General features: G+C 42.4%; 1 protein-coding gene across 3 annotated transcripts in view; it reads right to left on the reverse strand.

Annotated features, from left to right (window-relative positions):
* The window catches only part of samd11 (sterile alpha motif domain containing 11), an 83742-nt gene extending 59250 nt beyond the window's left edge, over positions 1–24492 (reverse strand). For 2 of the 3 annotated variants that reach the window (XM_029719634.1, XM_029719632.1), the window contains exons 1-3: positions 23611–24492; positions 22326–22417; positions 9183–9358 (exon numbers count right to left, since the gene is read on the reverse strand). In XM_029719634.1, coding sequence (XP_029575494.1) covers positions 9183–9358; positions 22326–22417; positions 23611–24064 — 722 coding nt within the window. In that variant the 5' untranslated portion in view covers positions 24065–24492. Of the gene's footprint in view, positions 1–9182; positions 9359–22325; positions 22418–23347; positions 23547–23610 lie in introns of those variants that run through there. The other variant, XM_029719635.1, reaches the window with a different exon arrangement.
* Positions 24493–25375: the final 883 nt, after the last annotated feature.

Consider the following 25375-nt stretch of genomic DNA (forward strand, 5'->3'; position numbering starts at 1 on the left):
TTCTTGAGAGAAACTAACAATTGTGAAAGAAACTTAGGCTTAATGCAAAAACATGGATTTCGACAAATTGTATGTTTTGTTTTCAGACAAAGACATGTGTTCGTATACTGATCACATTTGGATGGAAAGACAGCCTGCAACTGTGGCATAGCAAGAAGAGGGAGTCATAAATAAATCCAGAAATAGATACATAAATAAATAACAACAGGGCAGGATATCTCTTGGGCTTTCCCTGTTGTTCCTTACAGAAGCTGATACGGGGTCGATAAGGCTGCAGAGAGAAAGGAAAGTACAATGAAATAAAAGAGTCTGCCATGTGGTTTTCTACCTAGGCTAAACTGAGCCAGAAAATGGGGTCTGAATCTAATCTCAATGTTTATTGAAGTAGATGTATGTTATATCATTGATCAAAACAAATATTCTCCCAAAGGTCCTATGTGATATCAGATGTTGTTTCGATTATGATCTATTATGATCTATTATCTAATATTAACTATAGACTGAGTTGTCGCTTTGTGCAGAGGCGATATTACGTTTTACAAAGTAAACGTATGAGTCCAATGACCATGATCATTTGGGATTCGATTAAGCAATTCTTCAAAACAGGGACATAGATTCAAAACAGAACAAGATTCTTTAGGACTTAAACCCTAAAAAAGGCACGAGGGTAGGTTTCCTATAGTACATAATCAAACAGCGTTTTTGAACAGCCCCCTGTTTAAGGTACTTCCCTCCATATGTTTAAATGGAGAGACAGTGACTCCTGAGCATCTTTTGCTTGCCCCCCCACCCACACACACACACACACAGCAAGCGCAGTAAGAAGACAAATTCTCAACTTCCATGTGTGGAAAACTCTGTTCTTGCTACAAACACCTCCTAATCTGTCATTGGATTGTTGGAACCCTGTTGCCATGGAGAAGCGGTGTGAAAGGAGCAAATAAGTCTTCAGCCTTTCTTCAGAAAGCTTGAAAAAACTTTATGTTCACTAATTAGTGCTTTCGGTGAAAGCCCTTTTCAGGAATTCTTCTGTCGCCATAATGTCCCCTTGCTGGCTTTAACCTTAGACACAATTCACCAAGAACACCATAAGAGGAAAACTTCAAAGGAGTAAGAGAAAGGTTAACCCTAAGCATTTGTTAGTTGTACGTATGTCATACGTGATACAATGTCAACATGAACAATACAGTACTATTATAATATTCATAGCTTTTGGTTTAGGAGCAAATATCTGTCTATAAGGAGAGGAGCAGACACAGGCCAACCTCTATTCATGGACTAAAAAATGAAACTTAAGAAAACTGTCTGGACAATTCTAAGACAATGCTATAACTGAGTATAGGGCTCATACCTATGTCTGCCCATTCCTCCACTACACAACTGTAAACACACATCTTTCAGTCTCACCTACTGGTTTTAAGAAATGCTACCTCCAACAAACTTTATCTTTGCGGAGCTGAGGTTTACCCCTCAGCGAGCATTATTGTTGCATCTACATAAATAAATTCACAACAATTACATTTTCTCTTTCTACAATACTAAAAAATGACATAAGACAAAATTCTAATTTATGCAGTGAATAAATTCCACTTCAGTACATACCAGCCTTGTCAGGTATCGTTATGCTAGTAGAGGTTGTGCAAGTTGGCCCTCCCCCTGGGTTCAACCTCTAGCACCTTGCACATGAAAAGTTATCTCTGCTATCCAGAGAGGGCCTGGACACCTTGCAGGAACTAGTTCCACCTACACAGAGTCACAGCGTAATGTTGTGGTGGCTATGTTAGCATCCGGCAGTTCGCGGAAGGCTATGCCTGGTGGAAATGGGTATGGCAGCTTTGTACAGTTACCTCTCTCTCTTTGTTCCCCTGCGGAAGGGCCTGCCACAACCACCCTCATGACAGCCTCCCTCCTCCCATTTCCTCCCATGTAATCTACTTAGACATTTATACTACACAAATAATACTGCTCTTTTCCCTTCAATAAGAAATGGGGGAAACGTTTTGCTTTTGAAATAGGAATAATTGTATCGTTGTATATATGAAATAGAAAAACATTACATAAACGCACGACTTAGTGAGATTTCCAGGGCTATAGACGTATGTGTTGTGTGGCTTTTTTCTCCTGAGGGTGCCACCTAAAAGCCCAACGTCAGCAGGTGGAATTTATTTAACCCTCTCCCTCAGCATTTTGGAGTCAAAACCTTGTTATCTACACGACGTCCAACTCAAACAATACTCAGGTAGGCTTTGTTTTCCCTTGAGTATAAGACACCTAAGCTACCACCGTCAAATATTTAGTGACGAATTTGATTACCGATTGCCTCGATACACTTGCAAGCCACTCCATGCAACAACAACAAAAACGATTGAACATCTGACTAATCATTAAACACCTTTGTCTCGCTGTATTGGAAGCTTCTGTTTCTATGGTATTTGTTTTCTGATCAGAATCTAGTCTCCTCCCTATTCCCTGGTTGTGTCTTTGCAGTTTGAGTTAAGGGAGAGAGGGACTACCCCACACATCGAAGACATTTAACTTTTTTTCCAGATGCGTCGGGTTGGACCATTAATCATTGAGTGGGTTCCCCCGGTTTCTCTGTCCTGGTTCAATCAAGCCTCAGGGGGTTTGCCGGGTTCTAAAGTGGCCCGGGCACGCTTTGCTTACTCAGCAGGAACGATGCGCAGTTCTCCGCACTGTTCTGGTGGGTCTACTGAACTAATCACCTGTAAAGCCGATGGCCATTAACATTAATCCGGTTAAAAGATATAGAGCTCTCTAATGAACTTGACAAGTCCTCTTCGAGGATGACAACACCTCCGAAGACCTTTCTGACAACTAGGAAATCCTGTTACTACGTAGCCACAGTACCGTAGCCTGATCCAAGAGCCTATTCCTCTGTGTTATAGCACGTCCACGCGGTAACATCCAAACCATTTAAAAAGTGCTAGGTCCATATCTGATTGTTTCAAATATTTTTGTCATTTTGAAAGGAAAATATGAATGAACGTTAAATGGTCTATAGGTCGAAGGTATTTCACTTTAATATTCTTTTAACCTTGACGAAGCAACTTGGCAAGGGAGTTGAGGTCACAAAAACAGTAAACTCCTGATGAAACCCTAAATTGATGTACAAGTGGACCATACCACAATGTTTTTCAATTTAATCAGGTATTTTTCTGCATCAAGATGAAAATAACATAGTATAATTATCACAACTGAATATGTTGCAGGATGTACCCAAGTGCGATGTGACACAATGTTAGCGAGAATCCTGATGATGTGTGAGGTAGAGAATAGATGAGGTAGAGAATAGACACACTCACACGTATGGACAGCATCCTGTATTTTTCACCATCCATTGACCAAATCCAATTTGTTAAGACCCCTCTACGACTCACTTACTGGGTCTGTGGTCAATAGAAATCAGATTTCCTTGATTGGACATCCCATTATCCCTTTTGCTCAGACCCATTGCATTTGGAGTAAAGTAGGGTTGAGACGGATGCCCGGGACAGATCGGAGCTGTGGCTCCAGCGAGTCCGCCGTCTTTTAAAGGGTAAAAGCCTGACATATTAGTCATAAGTGTTCTTTAAATTCATTATCATCTTAACACGCGAGCGGCGCATGTGTCAGGGGGGGAAATAAGCCTCTTTAATGAGGTTAGTGGATCCATTTAAAGCTTTACAGTTGCTGTGCTGTCCTCCATGTCACACACCAGTCTCGAGAAGGCAGCAACAGCAACATCCTCTCCTTCAATGAGATTGCACAAGTCGCTTCTCATGCAGTGAGCGTTAAAATGAGTTTCACTGAGGAAGTCAACGAGCAGATACTATTAACATTTCTGACAAGCTTGGCTGGCAACAAAACGATACAAATCTCTTTGTGTTCCTCATATTTGCATGCGCCAAAAAAAACACACACACATTTTATGTGGATAAAAGTTAAAAACAGGATTTTGGGATTTTTATTCCCAATTCCTTTTATTCTATTTGACTAGCATAGCACACACAAAAGTGGAGTATGTCACCTCACCTGTGCTGGTGAGATATGTGAGCCTTTTCAGGAAAATAGGCATATGTTGCACGTCACTACTTCACAGCAGAGGCATTTGAACGTAATTATTATTTTTTTTTTCAAAATGCGTTTTTTGGAACCTTAATACCAACTTGTATGCCATCTGTAAACACAAATGAAATTGTTAAATTAAGAGCGTAGTTGGTTTAGCCATGGAAAAAGACAGGAAGCTTCCCGCTAGCCATTATTAGCTGAGATAATGGATGGGCTGGACATGCCGAGGAGTTCGGATTGGTCTGCCATGTAGCGTGCTTCTGTCTATAACATGAGCTGCTCAGTATGTGTAGGTAATCCTTTCTACCGCTACTTTTTTGAAAGATATCATGAAGAACGGCAAAAGTGTTGCTACTGTTCGTCACTTTCTGGAGGATGATCGTGCCATGCTGATTCTCTCTGACTCTGAAAAGGAATCAGACGACGAGGAAATCCCTGATTTAGGTACAAATATTTTAATTGAACCATAAATTGTAGTTTTCTGAAACGGCGATCAACAGTGTTGTTGTCACGGAAAAAGACTTGAAATCAGTGGAATTCCCGGTGGAAGCAGAGTATGATAGCTAAGAAGATGGAGAAAATTCTGGCATTTGATTGCAAATATGCAGAGGGAGTCGAAAAGAGAACACACCGAAGGCTGTTGTATAAAACACCTGTCTCCAGATTACATCTTCAAACTAAGGGCAACCATGGCATTCGTGATAGAGAGAGAGAAGCGTTCATCCATGTATACGGGTAAGGGAGTCTAGCTAATTTCATTTTCAGATATTATAAGTTTCTAATTTTGTCAGAAAGTTATTTTCATTGCAAATGAAAGCATACTGTTAGCTAGCTAGCTAACATTAGATCACTGGCTCGCTAGCTAACATGCATGGTGGCTAGCTATGACAATCAGTTTGTATTGTTAGTAGTATGGGTTGGGATTATTGCCGCATTCAAAACAACTGAACTTAGAACTGGGAACTCAGAAATCTCCGACTTCAGTGCGTTCAAAAAAACGAGCTCCGACTGGGAAAAATAGTTTTGAACGGTCCTCCAACTCAGAATTCCAACTCGGGAACTCAGACCTCTTTCTAGAGCCTCGACTTTCCGACCTGAAGATCACTGACGTCATGATTTGACCTCATATTTTTCCAAGATCCCAGTTGTCCTAAAAGCACCATTAGGTTCATTGTTTAGCTCGCTACATGTCGAAAATACCAGATGATTACCTGACCCATCATGTTAGCCAGGTGTGTCTGTGGGTGATTACAATCTATTGTATTTCATGAACATGTGTACATGTCTAGACAATGGTGACCCATCCACTTAGGTACATGTGGCTGGGCCTACTACTTTCACCCCTTTTAGTCTTGAAATATTTGGTTGTTTACTACATTACCTTACTCTGTTTAGCACATGGCCTCACATGTGAATCCTTAAAGAGATGGGTGGGGCTCAGGCTTTAGAGGGTGTGAATGAATCTGAATGGGTGTAGACAAAGAAGAGCTCTCCCACATCTATCGATGTGCCCTTGGGCACTTCACCCTATTTGCTCTGCATAAGAGCATCTGCTAAATGACTGGAATGTATGTGAATCCCGTCATTTTACAATGTTAATTAAATATTTGCTTTTGATACAGACAATTCTTAGTTCTTGCTTGTCCTTTCTATTACTGTAGCTCAGCTATAGTCTCTTGCATATTGCTAAATCACTTTTATGGAGTCAGATAATGAATTTAATGGACTTCGTTAATTGCATAGTCTTATTATGCGTTGCAGGTGAGGTGTATATAATATGTGATATGTGTATATATAAAATATTACCCCACTACACACTCATTTGGTTCATCTTAATGGGGTGACTTCCCCACGAACCTGACTGTGTGAGTGTGTGTGTGTTTGTGTTTGTATTTTTTCGGATGAGCGAGTGGGTGTGCATGTGCGTGCATTTGAGTGAGTGGCCTACAGTGTGCGATGACAACCCAACTCTAATTTAACCGCCAAACACCATCCGCCATTACCCAATATTAGGCTCATAACTACTCCCCCACTCACAGCTAAGGAACATTTCAGCTTTGAAAAGTAAATTGTTGGTCTTTGATCCACATTCAAAACAACGTGCTTCAATGTATTATCTGTCATTTTGAAACAGTTGCATCCAAAAATATATATTTTTTTCCATTCCCAGCTCTTATTTCTTATATCTTATTTCACCTAATGCAAATACATCAAGATTTCCTTGTATACAGTAAATAGTCATTTGTAAAACAAGGTATCTGATGTCAATTTCATTACACAATACAACAAACAGATTACTGACCATTTCGAATCCCACCACACCTTCTCCGCTATGCAATCTGGTTTCAGAGCTGGTCATGGGTGCACCTCAGCCACGCTCGAGGTCCTAAACAATATCTTAACCGCCATCGATAAGAAACAATACTGTGCAGCCGTATTCATTGACTTGGCCAAGGCTTTCGACTCTGTCAATCACCACATCCTCATCGGCAGACTCAATAGCCTTGGTTTCTCAAATGATTGCCTCGCCTGGTTCACCAACTACTTCTCTGATAGAGTTCAGTGTGTCAAATCGGAGGGCCTGTTGTCCGGGCCTCTGGCAGTCTCTATGGGGGTGCCACAGGGTTCAATTCTTGGGCCGACTCTTTTCTCTGCATACATCAATGATGTCGCTCTTGCTGCTGGTGAGTCTCTGATCCACCTCTACACAGATGACACCATTCTGTATACTTCTGGCCCTTCTTTGGACACTGTGTTAACTACCCTCCAGACGAGCTTCAATGCCATACAACTCTCCTTCCATGGCCTCCAACTGCTCTTAAAACTAAATGCATGCTCTTCAACCGATCGCTGCCTGCACCTGCCCGCCCGTCCAGCATCACTACTCTTGACGGTTCTGACTTAGAATATGTGGACAACTACAAATACCTAGGTGTCTGGTTAGACTGTAAACTCTCCTTCCAGACTCACATCAAACATCTCCAATCCAAAGTTAAATCTAGAATTGGCTTCCTATTTCGCAACAAAGCATCTTTCACCCATGCTGCCAAACATACCCTCGTAAAACTGACCATCCTACCGATCCTCGACTTCGGCGATGTCATTTACAAAATAGCCTCCAATACCCTACTCAATAAATTGGACGCAGTCTATCACAGTGCCATCCGTTTTGTCACCAAAACCCCATATACTACCCACCCCTGCGACCTGTACGCTCTCGTTGGCTGGCCCTCGCTTCATACTCGTCGCCAAACCCACTGGCTCCAGGTCATCTACAAGACCCTGCTAGGTAAAGTTCCCCCTTATCTCAGCTCGCTGGTCACCATAGCAGCACCCAACTGTAGCACGCGCTCCAGCAGGTATATCTCTCTGGTCACCCCCAAAGCCAATTCCTCCTTCGGCCACCTCTCCTTCCAGTTCTCTGCTGCCAATGACTGGAACGAACTACAAAAATCTCTAAAACTAAAACCCCAAATAATAAAACCTCACTAGCTTTAAGCACCAGCTGTCAGAGCAGCTCACAGATTACTGCACCTGTACATAGCCCATCTATAATTTAGCCCAAACAACTACCACTTCCCCTACTGTATTTATTTATTTATTTTGCTCCTTTGCACCCCATTATTTCTATTTCTACTTTGCACTTTCTTCCACTGCAAATCTACTATTCCAGTGTTGTACTTGCTGTATTGTATTTACTTCGCCACCATGGCCTTTTTTGCCTTTACCTCCCTTATCTCACCTCATTTGCTCACTTTGTATATAGACTTATTTTTCTACTATATTGTTTTACTCCATGTGTAACTCTGTGTTGTTGTATGTGTCAAACTGCTTTGCTTTATCTTGGCCAGGTCGCAATTGTAAATGACAACTTGTTCACAACTTGCCTACCTGGTTAAATAAATGTGAAATAAAAATAAAATAAATAAACACAAATATTGTAGCCAGATGCCAATAACCATCAACATTATCCAACTGACACCTGTCACCAATACTAAACAATACTAATAACAACAATACTACTACTAATCCCTACCGCCTATTTTATGAAATTAAGCATAAAATAAAGGATCAAAAAAAGAATAGCTGTGACTTTTATTTCCCTATGATGTATGAGATTATTGAGATTATTCCAAACGCTGAGAAACTAGTGCAACAGCACAACTGGCGTACTGTGACAGACTGGATTATCTGCTCATTTTCTACCCGGTCCTGGCATGAGTTGAAAAGAGAGTGATGTACAGCTTTGGCACCAAGAAAAATCCTCACTGAGGTGAAACTACCCATAACGTCTGTTTGAGATGACTTTCCGACAATTATCTGAAGCTCCTGTGGTACTGATGTCTGAAACACAGTTTATGGCAAAGGTATTCAGTCTTTGAGATTTTCGGGACAAGAAGTGTTAGAAGAGACGGCTTGATATAAGTCTTTTTCTCATACTGTATATGGACAATACTGACAACAGCAGTAGCAGCAAAGCAACATCATGGTCTCATAAGCGGTAGCTAACGCTTTAGAGCTCATTCCTGCCTCAGTGCTGTATTTTCCTTTCTTCAAGCCCTACTTTACCCTAATCGTTGTCATGTAAAAGACCACACCGTCTCCATCCACCATCAGAAGGGGCTGGTTCTTTAGTTATTTCTGGTTATCACGCGGCCATTTGTATGCACTGAGTGTACAAAACATTAGGAACACCTGTGGAACGCTTTCCACACCTTGAGTCCATGCCCCAACGAATTGAGGCTGTTCTGAGGGCAAAAGGGGGTACAGCTCAAAATTAGGAGAACATTAGTTATTTTATTGCACTCACTTTATCCTGTACTTTAGAGCATTATTAGTATTATAAAGGGTTATTAAGTATATTCAACTCTATGAAGACCAAAATACTGCACAGCGGTGGGAAGTGTTTCAGTGACTCAAACATTGCACTGTAGACTGAGCAAGGAAGATAAGCATGAAAACATACATGTCAACACAACACTTTCTGTAAGCACAGAGCTTGTACACCACTTAAAGCAATGAATTGAGACAGGTTGGGAATGGACAGATCATAGGTGATGAGTTCTTTATATATCTCAACATCATTCAGACACAGGAGTTCTTCCAGACCTTACCTCTTTCTCATGATACTGTAATGCAGCTCATCCTCCTGCTTGATGTGGGCATGGTCTCCGCTGGCGCGGTCGCTGCCCTCGCTGTCATCACTGCTAAAGACGGAGGAGAGCTCCCTCTTGGGCACACGGTTGGGGGGCAGGGGGATGGTGCGCTTCTCCGCCAAACGCCCGCGATTCTACAGGAAAATGGTTAAAGAAGCTCTTAGAGATGCGGTTCTCCAGTTTGTTGCTAACAGCATGCACGTGCTAACATGCTAACATTAAGCACTTGCTAGCATGCTAACACTAACCACGTGCTTAATATGCTAACAATAAGCACGTGCTAACATGCTAGTAGCTAGCGTTCGAAGCACTCCTCCACTCTAAACATCTGACTTGGTGTGCAGTGGCCACCATAATATTCCCCATCAGTCATACACAGAAATCAATGCTACTGCTGTCACGGGCACAATAGCATACATTTATACTAGGAGTGATCATTATATGAGATTAATTTGTTCTACAATACATACATTTTCCTAAACAGCATTTAGCATTATTCAGAGGCAATACTAAGAACGTAGAAAGTACCACAACTCAAGCTCCATAGCTGAACATAACAGCTTTATTGGTCATTTGTATGACCGGAATATTCCAATAACTTATTCCAAAATGATCATTATTATTATTAAGTACAAATATCGAGGCTATTCATGAAACAAAACTACCAAAGAAAAATTAACACCTTAAAAAAGCCACCATGATTAGACTGATTAAAGAAAGACGATGTCAAAGGATAAGAAAGTCATTTATTGCTATCTAATATGGGTGTCAATAAGTACTTACTTTTCAAGGGGGAGAAAAAAGTGATAAATGTACTATTTTTAAAGGAAAACTCCACCCCAAAATTACCTTTTGGTATTTGAAATGGGAAACCTGGCACGTGTGATCAACGGTCCTCGCAATGTGCTTGAATAATCAAGCCATTACTGGTGCACAAGCCCACTGAAATGTGCTCAACTGACTAAAAGTAGGATAGACTCCATACAGGAAACAAGGGAAAAACTACTCTCCAAAATCATATGCTTTTCCTGAAGAATAGGCTTCATGTTCTGGCTGAGACACCGCTGACACATATATAGGCCTACTATATGATATTTTTTGTAACTATAGATGTGAGCAATGACACAGAATATGTTTCAACTTACATTATACCCCAATACAGACATACTTATCAAATTTACCACAGAAATCCTAATAGGGGGATTGCCTAAACAACCATTGTTTACCATAGCCAGAGTCCTAAGTGATAAGGGGGTCATGCAAAGGGAGGACAGGAAATGATTATGCTTGGTGTGTTCAGCGCTTTTGGGCCACAAAGCTCTAATGAGCGGAGCGAAAGGAAAGGAGGAGTGTGGCCCTGAGGGGTTCTGGGAGTGAAGCTGGGTGACCTTTAATGTGACCTGAAGAGGTCACTGCAGATTAACACGGCTCTATAGAGATAAATATGGGGGGAGAAAAAGAGAAAGAGAGAGAGGCAGAATGGGAGGAAAGGGGGAGATAAACTGAATAGGAGGAAAGAAAGAGATAATTGAATTTGAGTAAAAGGAGAAAAGGCAACACAGATAAACACAGAGAGAGTGGACATAGCTTTGAAACACTATAGCTCTCTCTATCCCCACCCTCTCGCTCCCTCTCTCTGTCGCTCTTTTTTTCTCCCTCCCTCTCGCTCTCAGTGCCTACATCTCCACTCTACTCTCCCGGACGCCTCCGAGCCCTCCAGCTATCCCTTCCACCACATGCAAACGCCCCCCCCTCCCTCTCTCCCTCCATCCCACAAGGGGCGAAGACATGAGTGGCAGGCTGGGGCAGGGGCGCCTAGCCAAGAGGCAAACAGGTGCAGCCCCTCTGGAGGCTCTCAAGTGGCAGACATTAAAACGAGTGAGGGGGGAAAAGGGAGGATAAAGATAAAAACATCCCTCAGGATGAGCAGGGCCACATAGTTCTGCAACAAAAAAAATATATATTTTTCTGTCTTACCGAAAGAGTGTTTTTCCTTTCTTCTTTCCACAGGCAGATCTGTGAAGAGCAGTACCTTTGTATAAGTTCTTCTCAACTGCGTGAGGACAGTGGAGGAGTTTTCTTCTATTCCCGCACGACTTCCTCTGACTTAGCTACTTGGACTAGAGGTATGGAGTATGCTCTCTCTCTCTGTGGATTTCTCTCACTATAAGACAGACACACACCTGTCTTGTGAACTCACACACGCTCTCTCACACATACATACACACACACACCTGTTCATGGACACACATACCACACCTGTTCCTGCATGTAAAGAGGGGTTTTACTTAGCGGACATCGTGTGCTGGTCTACTGGAATATTCTGCCTAGGAAGAAGCACAGAGATTGTGGCTTCGTGTGTAGACAACCACCCACATGGCCCTGACATACCCAGACCGCCAGCCCTGGAAACCCCCTCTCCTTTCTTTAGCAGCACTGACGCAGAACTGGGGGTGGGCTCCCACTGTTTCCGGCAACACTTCCGCATCGCGGAGGAGGGCCCTCTAAAACAAAACACACCCCTGGCAGTCCACGTAGGAGTGTAAAAAAAGACACAATCATAATAAACACACACAAAAACACACACATCAACAGGAGAAGTAGTAGTGAATACACACATGTATAAACATATATGTTAACACACACATACATACTGTAAAAAAAAAAAAAAACTAGTTGTTTCAAGTAATTATTATTAATAAGTAACTGGTTCCACAGCCTTTTTTGTTTACTCAACTTTTCAGTCAAAGTGTTACCTAAAAAAAAGTGTTGGCCCAAACTTAGCTCCAACGTTAAAAAAATTCTGTCAACTACAAATTGTGTTTGCTCAAGTTGTCTCATATGTTCATCCACCAGACATGGTGGCGTAGCAGGAAGATCGGAATGCCGCGAGTTCAACTCCCAGGTGAGAACATGTTGAATAATAATTACTGTACAAAATGAACATGCACAATGTAATCATGTGTGTCAAATACAGCATGTAAATTGAAAACATTGTATGTTAAAAGCACTGTGTGTAACTAGTTCCACTGCCTTTTTTCGGTAAGACGCCCAAATAATAATTCCTCGTGAATAAACATACGAGACAAGTTGAGAAAAATATTTTTAAGTTGACTGAATTATTGCCTCGTTTTTTCAAGTTAGAGCTCATCTTGTGCCAACTAACTTGCTTTAGTTCGAGTATCACTTGGACCGAAAAGTTGAGTAAACAAAAGAAAGGATCTGGAATAATTAGTTGAAACAACTACATTTGTATTTATTTTAAGTACATGCACACACTCAAGGCGGCCTTACTGTGTGGTCAACCCTCTGTTGGCCATGGAAAAAAGTATTTCATAAACAATACACTAAAAGCACCTCTATGAATATCCCCTCCTACACATTCTGTCTGACGGTCCAAGTCCGCCAGCCAAGAAATCTGTATTTCACATCACACACCAACAACACACACACACATTCGCGTGAACACCGACAGAGAGACACACTCACCCACAAACACACAGGTTAGGCTTCAACAAAGTAGGAGTATCATATACCACAACTGTGGCTGGAATTCTTCCCAAAAAGCTTTTGTAATTTCACTAAAACCACTTATCCGACCAAAGTGTGTGTTTAACTGCAAGCTGGCGTCGGCTATCCACCGCTGCACCACACACACACACACACACCAGTCTCTTTAGTAACATGGGCTGTATACATTCATAAAAGGAGAGAATAACTGTTCTAAAACTACAGAAAGATCCTGTTGTTATTGTTGTTGTTTTATCAAAACCCCAGCCTATATTTAATGCCAAACAATACTGACAAACAGTAATGCTGTATTTTTTTATTAAGCTTATTCCAGACCTTAAATGAAGCCTCTGTGGAAAAGGCTATTAATGTTATTTTTTTCTCCCTGCCTTATTTCCTAAAAGGTGCTGTACCCTGCCACTGGCTCAAACCAGCATGCACACACACACACACACACACACACACACAGTGGTAGCCGCCCGCGACATTCCTGCAGCTGCAGCGGTCTCTCTCTCTCTCTCGCACGCGCCCCCCCAGCGTTCTCCCTGGGGGATGAATGCCTAATGAGTCACGCGCCTGTCTGCCGTTACCTCTCGGCGTGTGTGTGTGTGTTTGTGTGGGTGTGTGTGTGTTTGTGTGTGTGTGTGTGTGTGTGTGTGTGTGTGTGTGTGTGTGTGTGTGTGTGTGTGTGTGTGTGTGTGTGTGTGTGCGCGGAGGCAGGGGGGACTTGGCGCACGGACTGGCAGAGGGGGAGGGGGAGTTAGGAGATGACAGGGGGTTGAGGGAAAGGGAACGAGAGAGAGAGAGAGAGAGAGAGAGAGAGAGAGAGAGAGAGAGAGGGGGGGGGAAGGAGGAAAGGGCCGTCATTGCCACGCTCACATAGGTCCAGTGAAAAAAAGAGCCAAACAGACTCCTTTTTCTGTTTATGTTGACCTCCACTCTGTCTTACTCACCCACTCACTAAAGTAAGCTACAATTCTGAAGGTACATTACAGACTTTAGAAGCTACATTAGAGACACATTATGAGGGAGGGATTTCAAATCATACAACCCCTCCCACAAATCATACAACCTCCTTTTCACCATATTGTACATACGGCACATCTATAAATGCTTAGTCGCGGACTATATTTAATAGTGGAAAAGACTGTGTGATAAAAGTGTGTGTCTGTGTGTTTGTGGAGGGGGGGTACGTAGTGGCAAGGCAACACTTGGTTTTCATGGCCAGAATAATATTTTTTGGGGGGGAGAAAGCACTGTGGGAAGGACAGGCATGCAACCAAACACCCCCCTCCCCACCTCACACACATACCGTCCTCCCTTTCCTCTCTCTGCCCCCACCCCTCGGCCCCCACACGCTGAGCTGAACGGGCGGTTGCGGCCCAGTGGAGCAGGACGAGGGACGAGTGGGAGGGAGGGAAGGGGGTCTAGGAGGGCGAGAGGCAGCGAGGGGGAGAAGGGACGGTGGTGGGAGGTTAGTGGCGGTGCAGCCAGGTGTGCCAGCGCCTCTCTCTTGTGTTTGGATAGGCCCGCCAAGGCAGCCGTGCGAGAACTTTAGACAGGTAACGACTCTGCCATTCTCTCCCCAGACAAAATCAAAGGGAGGGGGAGAGGCAGGGAGGGGGGTGTCTAAGGGAGATAGAGAGAAAGCCGAGTGCAGCAAGGTTGAGTTTTGCAGAATAAAACAAAAATATATGTCTGAGAAGGCTTCATATCCGCCCCAATGTCTGTAATTTTGTATACAATCAAATTACGCAAAGCTGTATTTATAGCATTATAGCATATATCTTTCATTCAATCACGCTACTCTGTGTGTGTGTGTGTGTGTGTGTGTGGCATGTGTGAAACACTGAGTTGAGTGACTACACTCTTGAAAAGCAAGGTGCTATCTAGAACCTAAAAGGGTTCTTCGGCTGTCCCCATAAGAGAAACATTTGATGAACCCTTTTGGGTTCCAGGTAGAACCCTATTGGGTTCCATGTAGAACCCTTTCCCCAGAGGGTTCTACATGGAACCCAAAAGAGTTCTACCTGGAACCAAAAAGTGTTCTCCTATGGGAACAGGCGAAGAACCCTTTTGGAACCCTTTTTTCTAAGAGTGTAGCGTCAGTGAAGAGGCCCCACAGAAAGAGGAAGAGACCCCTCGACCACTATGCTATCATATGAGGGCAGACGTCTGTACATATACTGGGAGGAGAGAGAAGTTCCATAAATATCTCTGCTGGCTATGTCATCATCAGCTGCAAACAACTGATAGACGAGTAGTCCACCTTATTTAGCTAACTCCATCAGTCCCACCGAAAAACACATACACATGCACACACACACAGACAAGACAGGAGAAAGGCAAGGTATATAGGGGCTCTGATCGAGGCCAGAGACTTCACTTTCCCTGTCAATCTCTGGTCCTGTCATCTAGCCTCTTACTGATAGTGCAGGCTAACACAGGCTAATGGCTAATTCACTGGCTAATGGCTAATTCACTGGCATAATGGATCATTGCAGACGGAATTATTCATAGATATATAAAGTGGCTATGTTGAGTGTATGTGTGCGTGTGTGTGCACGCCTGTGTGTGTGTGTTTGTGTGTGTGAGACAGAGGGAGGGAGTGTGTTACAGTACTTGTAAGCCTGCCAATAAGTTGCACTTTTAGTATTGATTGCTAACACTAAGGCTACCCAAAATGCAAGGCCCCTAGTGAATAAGCAAATCATTAGAGACTCAGTTATTCTCTAATTTGGCCAATTGACTAAGAAACACACTAGAGTCCTGAACCATGCATCACTCCTTCCCTAAAGACGGATACTGTGGTTGCCATGGTAGCATAGCCTTAGTGCCATGTGGGACACACACAGAGACCCACACACACTGCACACACACACTGCACACATACAGCACCACCACACTCACGCCAATACATACACACATTTGTGCAAATGCACGCACACACACACACACACACACTCCAACCCCCTGCGGGGAGTGAGCTGTTCAGGGACACAGAGGCGTCAGCCCTGCTTATCCCCAGCATCACAGTGGCACCCAGCCAATAGAAAGTCCCCGACAAATGGCCATATCAAAGCAATAACCAAGGGTGCGTTCAGCAGGACGCAACGTTTTGGAACGTTCAAATATAAATATGCTATGTAGAACAAACATGTCTCTCCGACATAGAATAAGGAATCACGTCGGCTCTCTTCATGGAATTTCTATCTGCAACGTTCGAGAACGTTTTGCAACTGAACATGGCCATGCTTCGTACAATATCTACAGCAACTTATATTGGTATTGTACTGGTAACTTCCTGTTCTTCCTGTCTTATATATAAGAAAGGCACTAATATGGATCACTCCCTAATAACTACGGACTCTAGTCCATATATCAAATGAATGTCTACTGCTACGCCTTGGCAGTGTCACACTGGGTTACAAGCATTTCTCTACACTCGCATTAACGTCTGCTAACCATGTGTATGTGACCAAAACATTTTGATTTGATTTGATTTGGTTACAATGTGCAATACATTGAAATATACACAAAAATCACACCGGAAATCAGATTTTGAAATGGGAACCTATGGCTCTTTGAGTTTCAACCAGCTTAAAATGACTGTTGTTGGAGGCAGGGATGTATAATAATAATAATAATGAGTAATCTCCCCACAACCCCCTAACATGGATGTGCGTGCGTGTGTGTGTGTTTACGTGTTTGTGTGTTTACGTGTGCGTGTGTGTGCTAGTGTTTGTGTGTGCATGTGTGTGCATCTGTGCGTGCGTGTGCATACAATGCCTTCAGAAAGTATTCACATACTTTTTCCACATTTTGTTGTGTTACAGCCTGAGTTTAGAATTGATTACATTTAGATTGTTTTGTCACTGGCTTACACACAATACCCCATAATGTCAAAGTGAAATTTTTACTAATTAATTACTAATAAAAATATGAAATGTCTTGAGTCATTAAGTATTCAACCCCTTTGTTATGACAAGCCTAAATAAGTTCAGGAGTAAACATTTGCTTAACAAGTCACATAATAAGTTGCAAGGACTCACTCTGTGTGCAATAATAGTGTTTAACATTATTTATGAATGATTTCTTCATCTCTGTACTCCACACATACAATTATCTGTAAGGTCCCTCAGTCGATCAGTGAATTTCAAACACAGATTCAACCACAAAAACCAGGGAGGTTTTCCAATAACTCGCAAAGAAGGGCGCCTATTGGTAGATGTGTAAAAATACAAATAAAAGCAGACATTGTCTATCCCTTAGAACATGGTGATGTTATAAATTACACTTGGGAGGGTGTATTAATACACCCAGTCACTACAAAGATACAGGTGTCCGTCCTAACTCAGTTGCCGGAGAGGAAGGAAACCTCTCAGGGATTTCACCCATGAGGCCAATGGTGACTTATGGCTGTGATAGGAGAAAACTGAGGATGGATCAATTGTAGTTACTGCACAATACTAACCTAATTGACAGAGTGAAAAAAGGAAACCTGTACAGAATAAAACATTTCCAAAACATGCATCAGGTTTGCAACAAGGCACTGAAGTCATACTGCAAAGAATGTGGCAAAGCGATTACATTTTGGTCCTAAATATGAAGTGTTATGTTTGGGGCAAATCCAATACAAAACATTACTGAGTACCACTCTCCATATCTTCAAGCATAGTGGAGGCTGCATCACGCTATGGGTATGCTTGTAATGGTTAAGGACTGGGGAATTTTGGGGATAAAAAAGAAACCGAATGGAGCTAAGCACAGGAAAACCTGGTTCAGTCTGCTTTTCACCAGACACTGGGAGATGAATTCACCTTTCAGCAGGACAATAACCGAAAACACAAGGCCAAATCTACACTGGAGTTGCTTACCAAGAAGACAGTGAATGTTCCTGAATGGCCTAGTTACAGTTTTGACTTAAATCTACTTGAACATCTACGGCAAGACCTGAAAATGGTTGTCTAGCAATGATCAACAACCAATTTGACAGAGCTTGAAGAATTATGAAAATAATAATGGGCAAAGGTTGCACAATCCAGGTGTGGAAAGCTCTTAGAGACTTACCCAGAAAGACTCACAGCTGTAATCGCTGCCAAAGTTGCTTCTACAAAGTGTTGACTCGGGTGTGTGAATACTTGTGTAAATGAGATATTTCTGTATTTTATTTTCAATACCTTTGTTACAATTTCTAAAAACAAGTTTTCACTTTATCATTAAGGGGTATTGTGGGTAGATGGGTGAGAGACAACAATCAATTAAATCAATTTTGAATTATGGCTGTAACACAACAAAATGTGGAATAAGTCAAGGGGTTTGAATACTTTCTGAAAGCACTGTATGTATGTGCGTGCGTATATGTGTGCATGTGTTTTGTTCTTTCTTGCTCTGTGGTCAGGATGCAGGAGAGGGGGAGGCCCCTGATTGGAGGAGCTCTTTACGAGCCGGAGGTAGAGAGTGTACTTTCCTCCTGGCCTCCGCCGGTTCCGCTGGAATAACAGAGCGCAGAAGGCCCGGTTCTCCCTGGAGCACACACATGCGCACACACACACACCACTTAACCCTCTCTCAAACAGCGACCACACACACCGGGTACACGAAGAGCACAAATCTACAGAGCAGTTAAACGCAGAAGCTGATTTATATAAACCTTGCTGTCTGTCTCTCCTACATTTGCAACATTGTTTCAATATTCAATCGGATCTTCATCTGTCCCTAGTAATGCACGTGTTGGGATGAGACAGACAGCCGGGCAGCGTTTCTCAGCCAGTCCGAATCATGAATCAACTGGCATCATTTTTATGGACATATACAAAGAAATGTCAATTGAAAAAAGGTCAGTTTGAAGTAATTGTGTTAGCGGTGTTGTTGGCTAGCTCCTCTGAACAACAGTGTCCTGACGAGTAAGCACATTTTCTATGCCAGGCGAAACCGCACCTCATTAGCTCATTGTTATGGATGTATCCAAAAAAATGTCTCTAGAAAACAGCTTAAACAAATGCAAGTGCAGCTACTTTGCTGTTATTCTTGCTGCACTTTTTGACATGACTAAGTTAGCCGTAGTTGGCTAGCTAGCAAGCAAGGGATAAAAACGTTGCCAGCCAGTATGGCAATGGAACATTTAGAACGAACAACTGGGTCGCGTCCATAGATACAGAACAAAAAGACTGAAAGACTGGGTCGCGTCTCTGGCAACCGAACTAATAGAACGAACGACCAGCCGGCTTGGGTAGCAACACTAGATTTGTGTCCGGACTATATATTGTGGAAGGATGAAATAGTATGAATAAATTCATCAAAATATATTTTTTTTATGAAAATGTGTCAATCATTATTTAAGTATGTTGGTAACCCAGTTAACAGTTACTATCACCATTGAGATATATACAGTTTTTGCATGGAAACACTGTGTGTACTGTAGATGAGACAAAAGTGTATGTTGATAAAGTGATAATGCCCTCGAAGCCGGTGTTTGGAGGATATATTGACATGGTTTGCCAGACCTCGACTTCGTCTCAGGCCTAACAATGGTGACAGTAACTGTTAACAAAACAGTATACTGTATTATAGGCCTAGTATGGTAGAGCATAACACAAAACAATGAAAATGGCTCAAAATTGCTCAATTGTTACAGTGTGAATATGTACAGTAGCTCTGTATTAGTGTGGTGTGTGCGCGCACACCCGCATGTGTGTGAGATCATTTTCTATGCCAGGCGACTGGGTCGTTGCCACACTCTCATCACAGAGAGAGTGCTAGTGTGTACCATTCGGCGGAGGGCGGCACGGGGGAGGAAGACGCCGAGATAGGCGAGACAAGCCCCGCTGCCTTCCCTTCTCCTCCACACCTCTCGTGAACCCGCCGACGCTATGTGCTGTGCTGTGCGCTTGCGTTTGTTTATTCACTAGGGTAGCCTCTGTAGCTCTACCTCCCGAGAGAGAGAGAGAGAGAGAGAGAGAGAGAGCGAAAGCGAAACTGGAGAAAACTATAGGTTTGGACACACTCAGCACAACAGTACCATACTGTCATCCAACATTATCATGGCTTTTCAACCTGTGCCACTTTCAGCTACTTGAATGCCAAACAGGAGGCTGTCTACCATGTATTACCTTCTGCTGTGCCAAGGGTCCCAGAAATAAGATGATAAGATGTTCATTTGTGAGATACAGTAAGCCTACAATGTGTTTTTCAGCAGTAACTTCAGACCTGTTGAAATCCCAGCCTTGGTTTGTGAAAACAATTCACAGGGACCCGCACTGCTCATAAACAATAGATAGAATATAACCAACCATCACAAGCCATCAGACAAGCACATCTGTAGAGAAAAGCCTGCCATTTCTGGCTAAGCCAACAACAGGCACTGACAACAGAGAGGTGTGCACACTGCTATAAACAGTACGATTACAATAGGCTTTTGTGTCAGGACTCAGAAAGCCAACTCCTGGCAAGTTACTTGAGTCATGTCACTCTATGACTGTTCATTTACTGTCAGTAGAAATGACAAACATTTTTTTGGAAAGAAAGGCAATTTGCAGACAATATTTATTGTGCCACTGTTCAGCTGCATCTACTTATGTATTCTCCCCGAAACGGTCTTTTTAGCCAATGCATTCCATTTCATTTTGTTTTCCGTGAACCCTACGTGGTAGTTGCGTGTATCTGTATTCTTGGCTGTGAAGAAAACGTCACCAGTTTACCTGTATCACTCAAACACCTCCAGCTTATCTAAACCGCTTTTGCCTTGCGTGCCTCACAAACAAAAATCAGCAGTAGCCACGCTCAGTAGCTCGCTAAGCCTCTTACGCCCTCAAGATTAGAGCTTTGGAGCGATGACAGATGCACTCCGTAGTGATAAAAAAAAAACACACACACACACACACACACACGCACTGCACCTGTGTGAACAGACTCGGCGACAGTGAGTCGGCGACGGTGAGCCAGCGACGTGCTCGCTCAAAGCCAGCACACTGGCACAGACACCACACCTGTGACGCCTCACAACCTGCATGGCATAATGCCATTAGCTCAGCTGAACGGGGACGGCATGGCAAACACAGCCCAGTGAAACAGCTAGGAGAGGAACAGCAGCAATGGACAGAAGAGCCATGAGAATGAGATCAATCTAGCAAAAGGGAGCCTGACTAGTCACCCATTCATATTACTTATTAACTTGGACTAGATTGCGCCTTTCAATCTTGGCTTCATGTTGTGGTTTGAGCCAGTGTTGATTTCAATGTCATGTAAATATCTGTGAATAATGACATAAAGAACTCAACCAACCATACTCAACCAACAGAACAAAAACTTCAGGCCAGGCACCATACCCTCAAATGGTGTTTTTCCCCCTTAATAATATCGCAATCAACTTTTACCAGTTGAACGTAAACACACATATAATCATTTTTTGTATTACAATTCTTCTGAAATATTGTATTAAAATATGAAAAATTGGCAAAATCTCTTTAAATATGTGCAATAATAGTGTTTAAGATGATTTTGGAATGATTACCTCATCTCTGTACCCCACACACATACAATTATCTGTAATGTCCCTCAGTCATGCAGTTAATTTCAAACACAGATTCACTACAAAGATACAGGTGTCCTTCCTAACTCAGTTGCCGGAGAGGAAGGAAACCACTCAGGGATTTCACCATGAGACCAATGGTGATTTTAATAAAACAGTTACTGAGTTTAATGGCTGTGATAGGAGAATACTGAGGATAGCTCAACAACATTGTAGTTACTCTACAATACTAACCTGAAAAAAAGGAAGCCTGTACAGAATAAAAATATTCCAAAACATGCGTCCTGTTTGCAATAAGGCACTAAATTAAAACTGCTAAAAATGTGGCAAAGAAATTAACTTTTTGTCCTGAGTGCAAAGTATTATGTTTGAGGCAATCCAACTACTCTTCATATTTTCAAGCATGGGGGTGGCTGCATCATGTTATGGATATGCTTGTCATCGACAAGGACTAGGAAGTTTTTAAGGATAAAAAGAAACAGAATAGCGCTAAGCACAGGCAAAATCCTAGAATTTAACCTGGTTCAGTCTGCTTTCCACCAGATACTGGGAGACAAATTCACCTTTTAGCAGGAAAATAACCTAAAACCTAAAAGGTCAAATATACACTGGAGTTGCTAACTAAGACAACATTGAATGTTCCTGAGTGTCCAAGTTACAGTTTTGACTTAAATCGGCTTGAGAATCTATGGCAAGACTTGAAAATGATCAACAACCAATTTGACAGAGCTTGAAGAATTAAAAAAAAGAATAATGTGTTACAATTGTACAATCCAGGTGTACAAAGCTCTCAGAAAGACTCACAGCTGTAATCACCCAAGCATTGAGCATTATAGACCAATATCATTCTGAATAAATTCTGTCACAAAAGGCAGATTGCTTAAGACCAATGCTGCTTACTCTGTGTCTCAATAAAAATAAAATGTAGTTTAGAGCAAGCTTTTAGCCCAGTCGTCATCACAGACAATTGGAATCAGCAATGCAACATACAGTTTTAAACCAATGATAAAGCAAGGAAAACATATGTAAGAATTGAAATGCTGATGAAACCATAATCTTACCACTGGAGACGAAATTCGACACCCAGGGCAATCACAGATTGGAGGATGTACCTGTAAGATTCCTTTGGACATAAGGGTCTTTAAACTTTTCCCTGAGAGAGAGAAAGGGTGAGAGAGAGAGAGAGTTAGAAGGAGTTATAATACAAAAATAAACCATACTTATACAGGACCCATTGATATCAGCAACTTTAAATCAATGATATGTAATAACCTACACATGAAGGTGATTACAAATGACAGGACCTTCAATAGCTTTATATAGGCCGATATATTTGTCTAGCGAACATAAGACTATGTTAACAGAGTCTATACATAAACATCAATAAAACAGTTTGTGCAACACAAAATGTGGATAATTGTTGAATAATCAAGCATCCAAAACTAAAACATAAACATTACATTTGGAATCGCCAGTTTTTCAAACTAAATGACCTTGTTTCACCGATGAGTTGTAGTTGAGCCCCGTGTGTTAATAAGATACATGGCAGTAGGCTATTGTCATTGTATCTAATCTCAGATATGAAACTATCTTTTATCAGGCTAGCATGTTTTGCCCGAGGGCAACACCCTCTCCCAACAGAACTTGGGGTGAGGTTCTAAAATAAGTGCGCACGCGGCCAGCGCAATAACGGGTAATTATTCAAATAGGCCCAAAGTTAGTCAATAATATTCATTGTTCTAATAAGAAATCAATTAATAAACATCTTCTGAGACGTTTGTTTTGTCTGAGCCAATGTATAACTTTTCAAACCAAAATAGTAGCCAGACAATAACATCATTATTTTGGATAGTTGCAACGCAAACATAATCTACCCAAAATAACCAAAAGAGTAAGGAATAGCCTAAAACTTCAAGTCAAATAATTTCGTTCCCTCTCTCCAACATCATTCTGGTCTTTTGAGGTGTCAACACCCATTTAGCCTTCTGTTATACCCAACACTCAACGGAATGATACCCGCAACGTCCATCAACTGCCATATAATGTTTAAACAATTCTGTACCCAAATATGAACGTATTTCACCTTAGTCCACGACTCCTTACGCCCCGTTTTGCGAATGGTCGCTGCCTGTGAAGATACAGTGAGGGTATGTGCCTTTTCTCATCTCTCTTCTTACGCGCTGTCGTTGGTGTACTGCTGAGTAACCCTTTAACTACGAAACGCAGAACCAAACCAGGGAAACCGAATTTCCACTCACAAAACAATGACAAAAACCTTAAATTGGGTATCCTCCTCAAAATGAACATACTTAAAAAAAGGTATACATAATGTTTTATGTTGCCTACCTTTGTGCCTTATACTTCGTTTCCAATCTTTGGCGGTCTCCCTTCCACTGACAAACTGGAACTCATTCGGGGTGAGCCACTCGCCCCGGTATTTGATTGAGGGTCCCTTACTACCTTGGCACAGTTTGTTAATGTATAGTAAAGCCTTGTTCTCCCCGCACTCCACCTCGATGCATGGTTCCCCGTTCTCAAAAAACGGCTGAAAGTCGGGGATGGAGGAAAACCTCTCCAGCATTAAGTCGTCCGGGTGATGGTGAAGGTGCTGGTGATGCAGTGCCGAGTCGTGGAGCCCCAAGTACAAGCGGTGATGGCCGAAAATATGGTCGTACTGCGGTGGGTGCGGGGTCACCACAGTGATAGCGGTGTCATTTAAAGGGGGCAGGTATTCGGACTGGTTGAAGGCAGCCAATGCCAATACGTCCCCATCCAGTCTCTCCTTTTTGATGGCAGGCATGTTACTGGGAGCGAAGCGCCGGTAACAAGTGATTAGCAGCTAGTCCGACCCAACTTGTGTGTCCTCTTTTCGGAGTTGGTCAGCCGCCCCAGACTTGAAGACGAGACACTTTGTTTTAGGCAGGGCTCCGGTGTCGCTCCGTGACACTCTGTTGAACTTCCCGGACAGATTGCCATTCACTAGTTTCCAGCTCTCTGTAGTGGCCGCGCTCTCTTCCGCCACACTCCACCACTCACCACTCGCTTGACGGTTCTCGCCGCGCTCCTGCCTACCACCCGCGCTCCTGCCTACCACTCGCGCTCCTGCCTACCACTTTTAATCGGACTTGCGTTACTAATACCTGACACGTTGGAGTGGTCATACCTTAGCCATGGACATCACGTTATCCACAATGATCATTGACACTTCCCCACATGTCTCTTCAGTTTAGTATTTTCTAAACAGTAGGCCTATTGTTATGGTGTTGGTTTCTCTTATTTTACCTGCCTTTATTTATTGCAATTAACAGGTTCACAGTCATTGTGCCTTCCAATATGCTGGTATTACGCAAGACCGTCTCTACCTGAATAATTAACAATACTAGGCTATATAACGTCTTGTTTGATGTATTAGAAGTAGTACAAAAGATGCAAATATAGGTTCCTTTGCTACATACTTTCCATATGCCATAAAACTAGAGCCTATGGCTATCTGAGCATTGCAAACTTCCCTATTTTTCAAGATATTTCAACGTATTTGCGTGGAACAAATTCAACTGATGGGACCTTTGAAATAGTTGTTTTTTAACCCTGTGTAGGCTATATCGTTAAAGTCACGGTGAAGTTCACAGACCCAGACCAAACAAGATTTGCACTCTCCGCCGCTTCTCAACTTGGCCCATTTAAACAGCCGAGGTTTTGCGAGCGCGAAAACTTGAAGGGGGGTGCGCGACGGACGTCATTATTGCGCAAAATATAGCCTAAACACAGTCACATATTCCTGACACATACTGTAGCCTACGGATTATAATATTTCCCTCTTCTTAAATGATTATAATATTCATGTTCATATATCAGCAGGTACATATAGCCTACAACAACAATACATACCGAAACAACAAAATTCAAAGTCAGTTGATGATTAGGCCTACCAAGGTAGGGATACATTTTTTGATAGGCTATGCTAACATAGAAGTAGGCCCCATTGTCTCGCAACAACAAGCAAACACGTACAGGCCTATAGACTATATTCCATTAAATTCAACAACAGCTTTGAACACATATATGTTCATTCTCTTTAATTGGTCTTTGCTCATAGTTCTACCCTTCATAA

The sequence above is a fragment of the Salmo trutta genome, chromosome 28 (assembly GCF_901001165.1).
Source record: "Salmo trutta chromosome 28, fSalTru1.1, whole genome shotgun sequence".
Lineage (NCBI taxonomy): Eukaryota > Metazoa > Chordata > Actinopteri > Salmoniformes > Salmonidae > Salmo > Salmo trutta.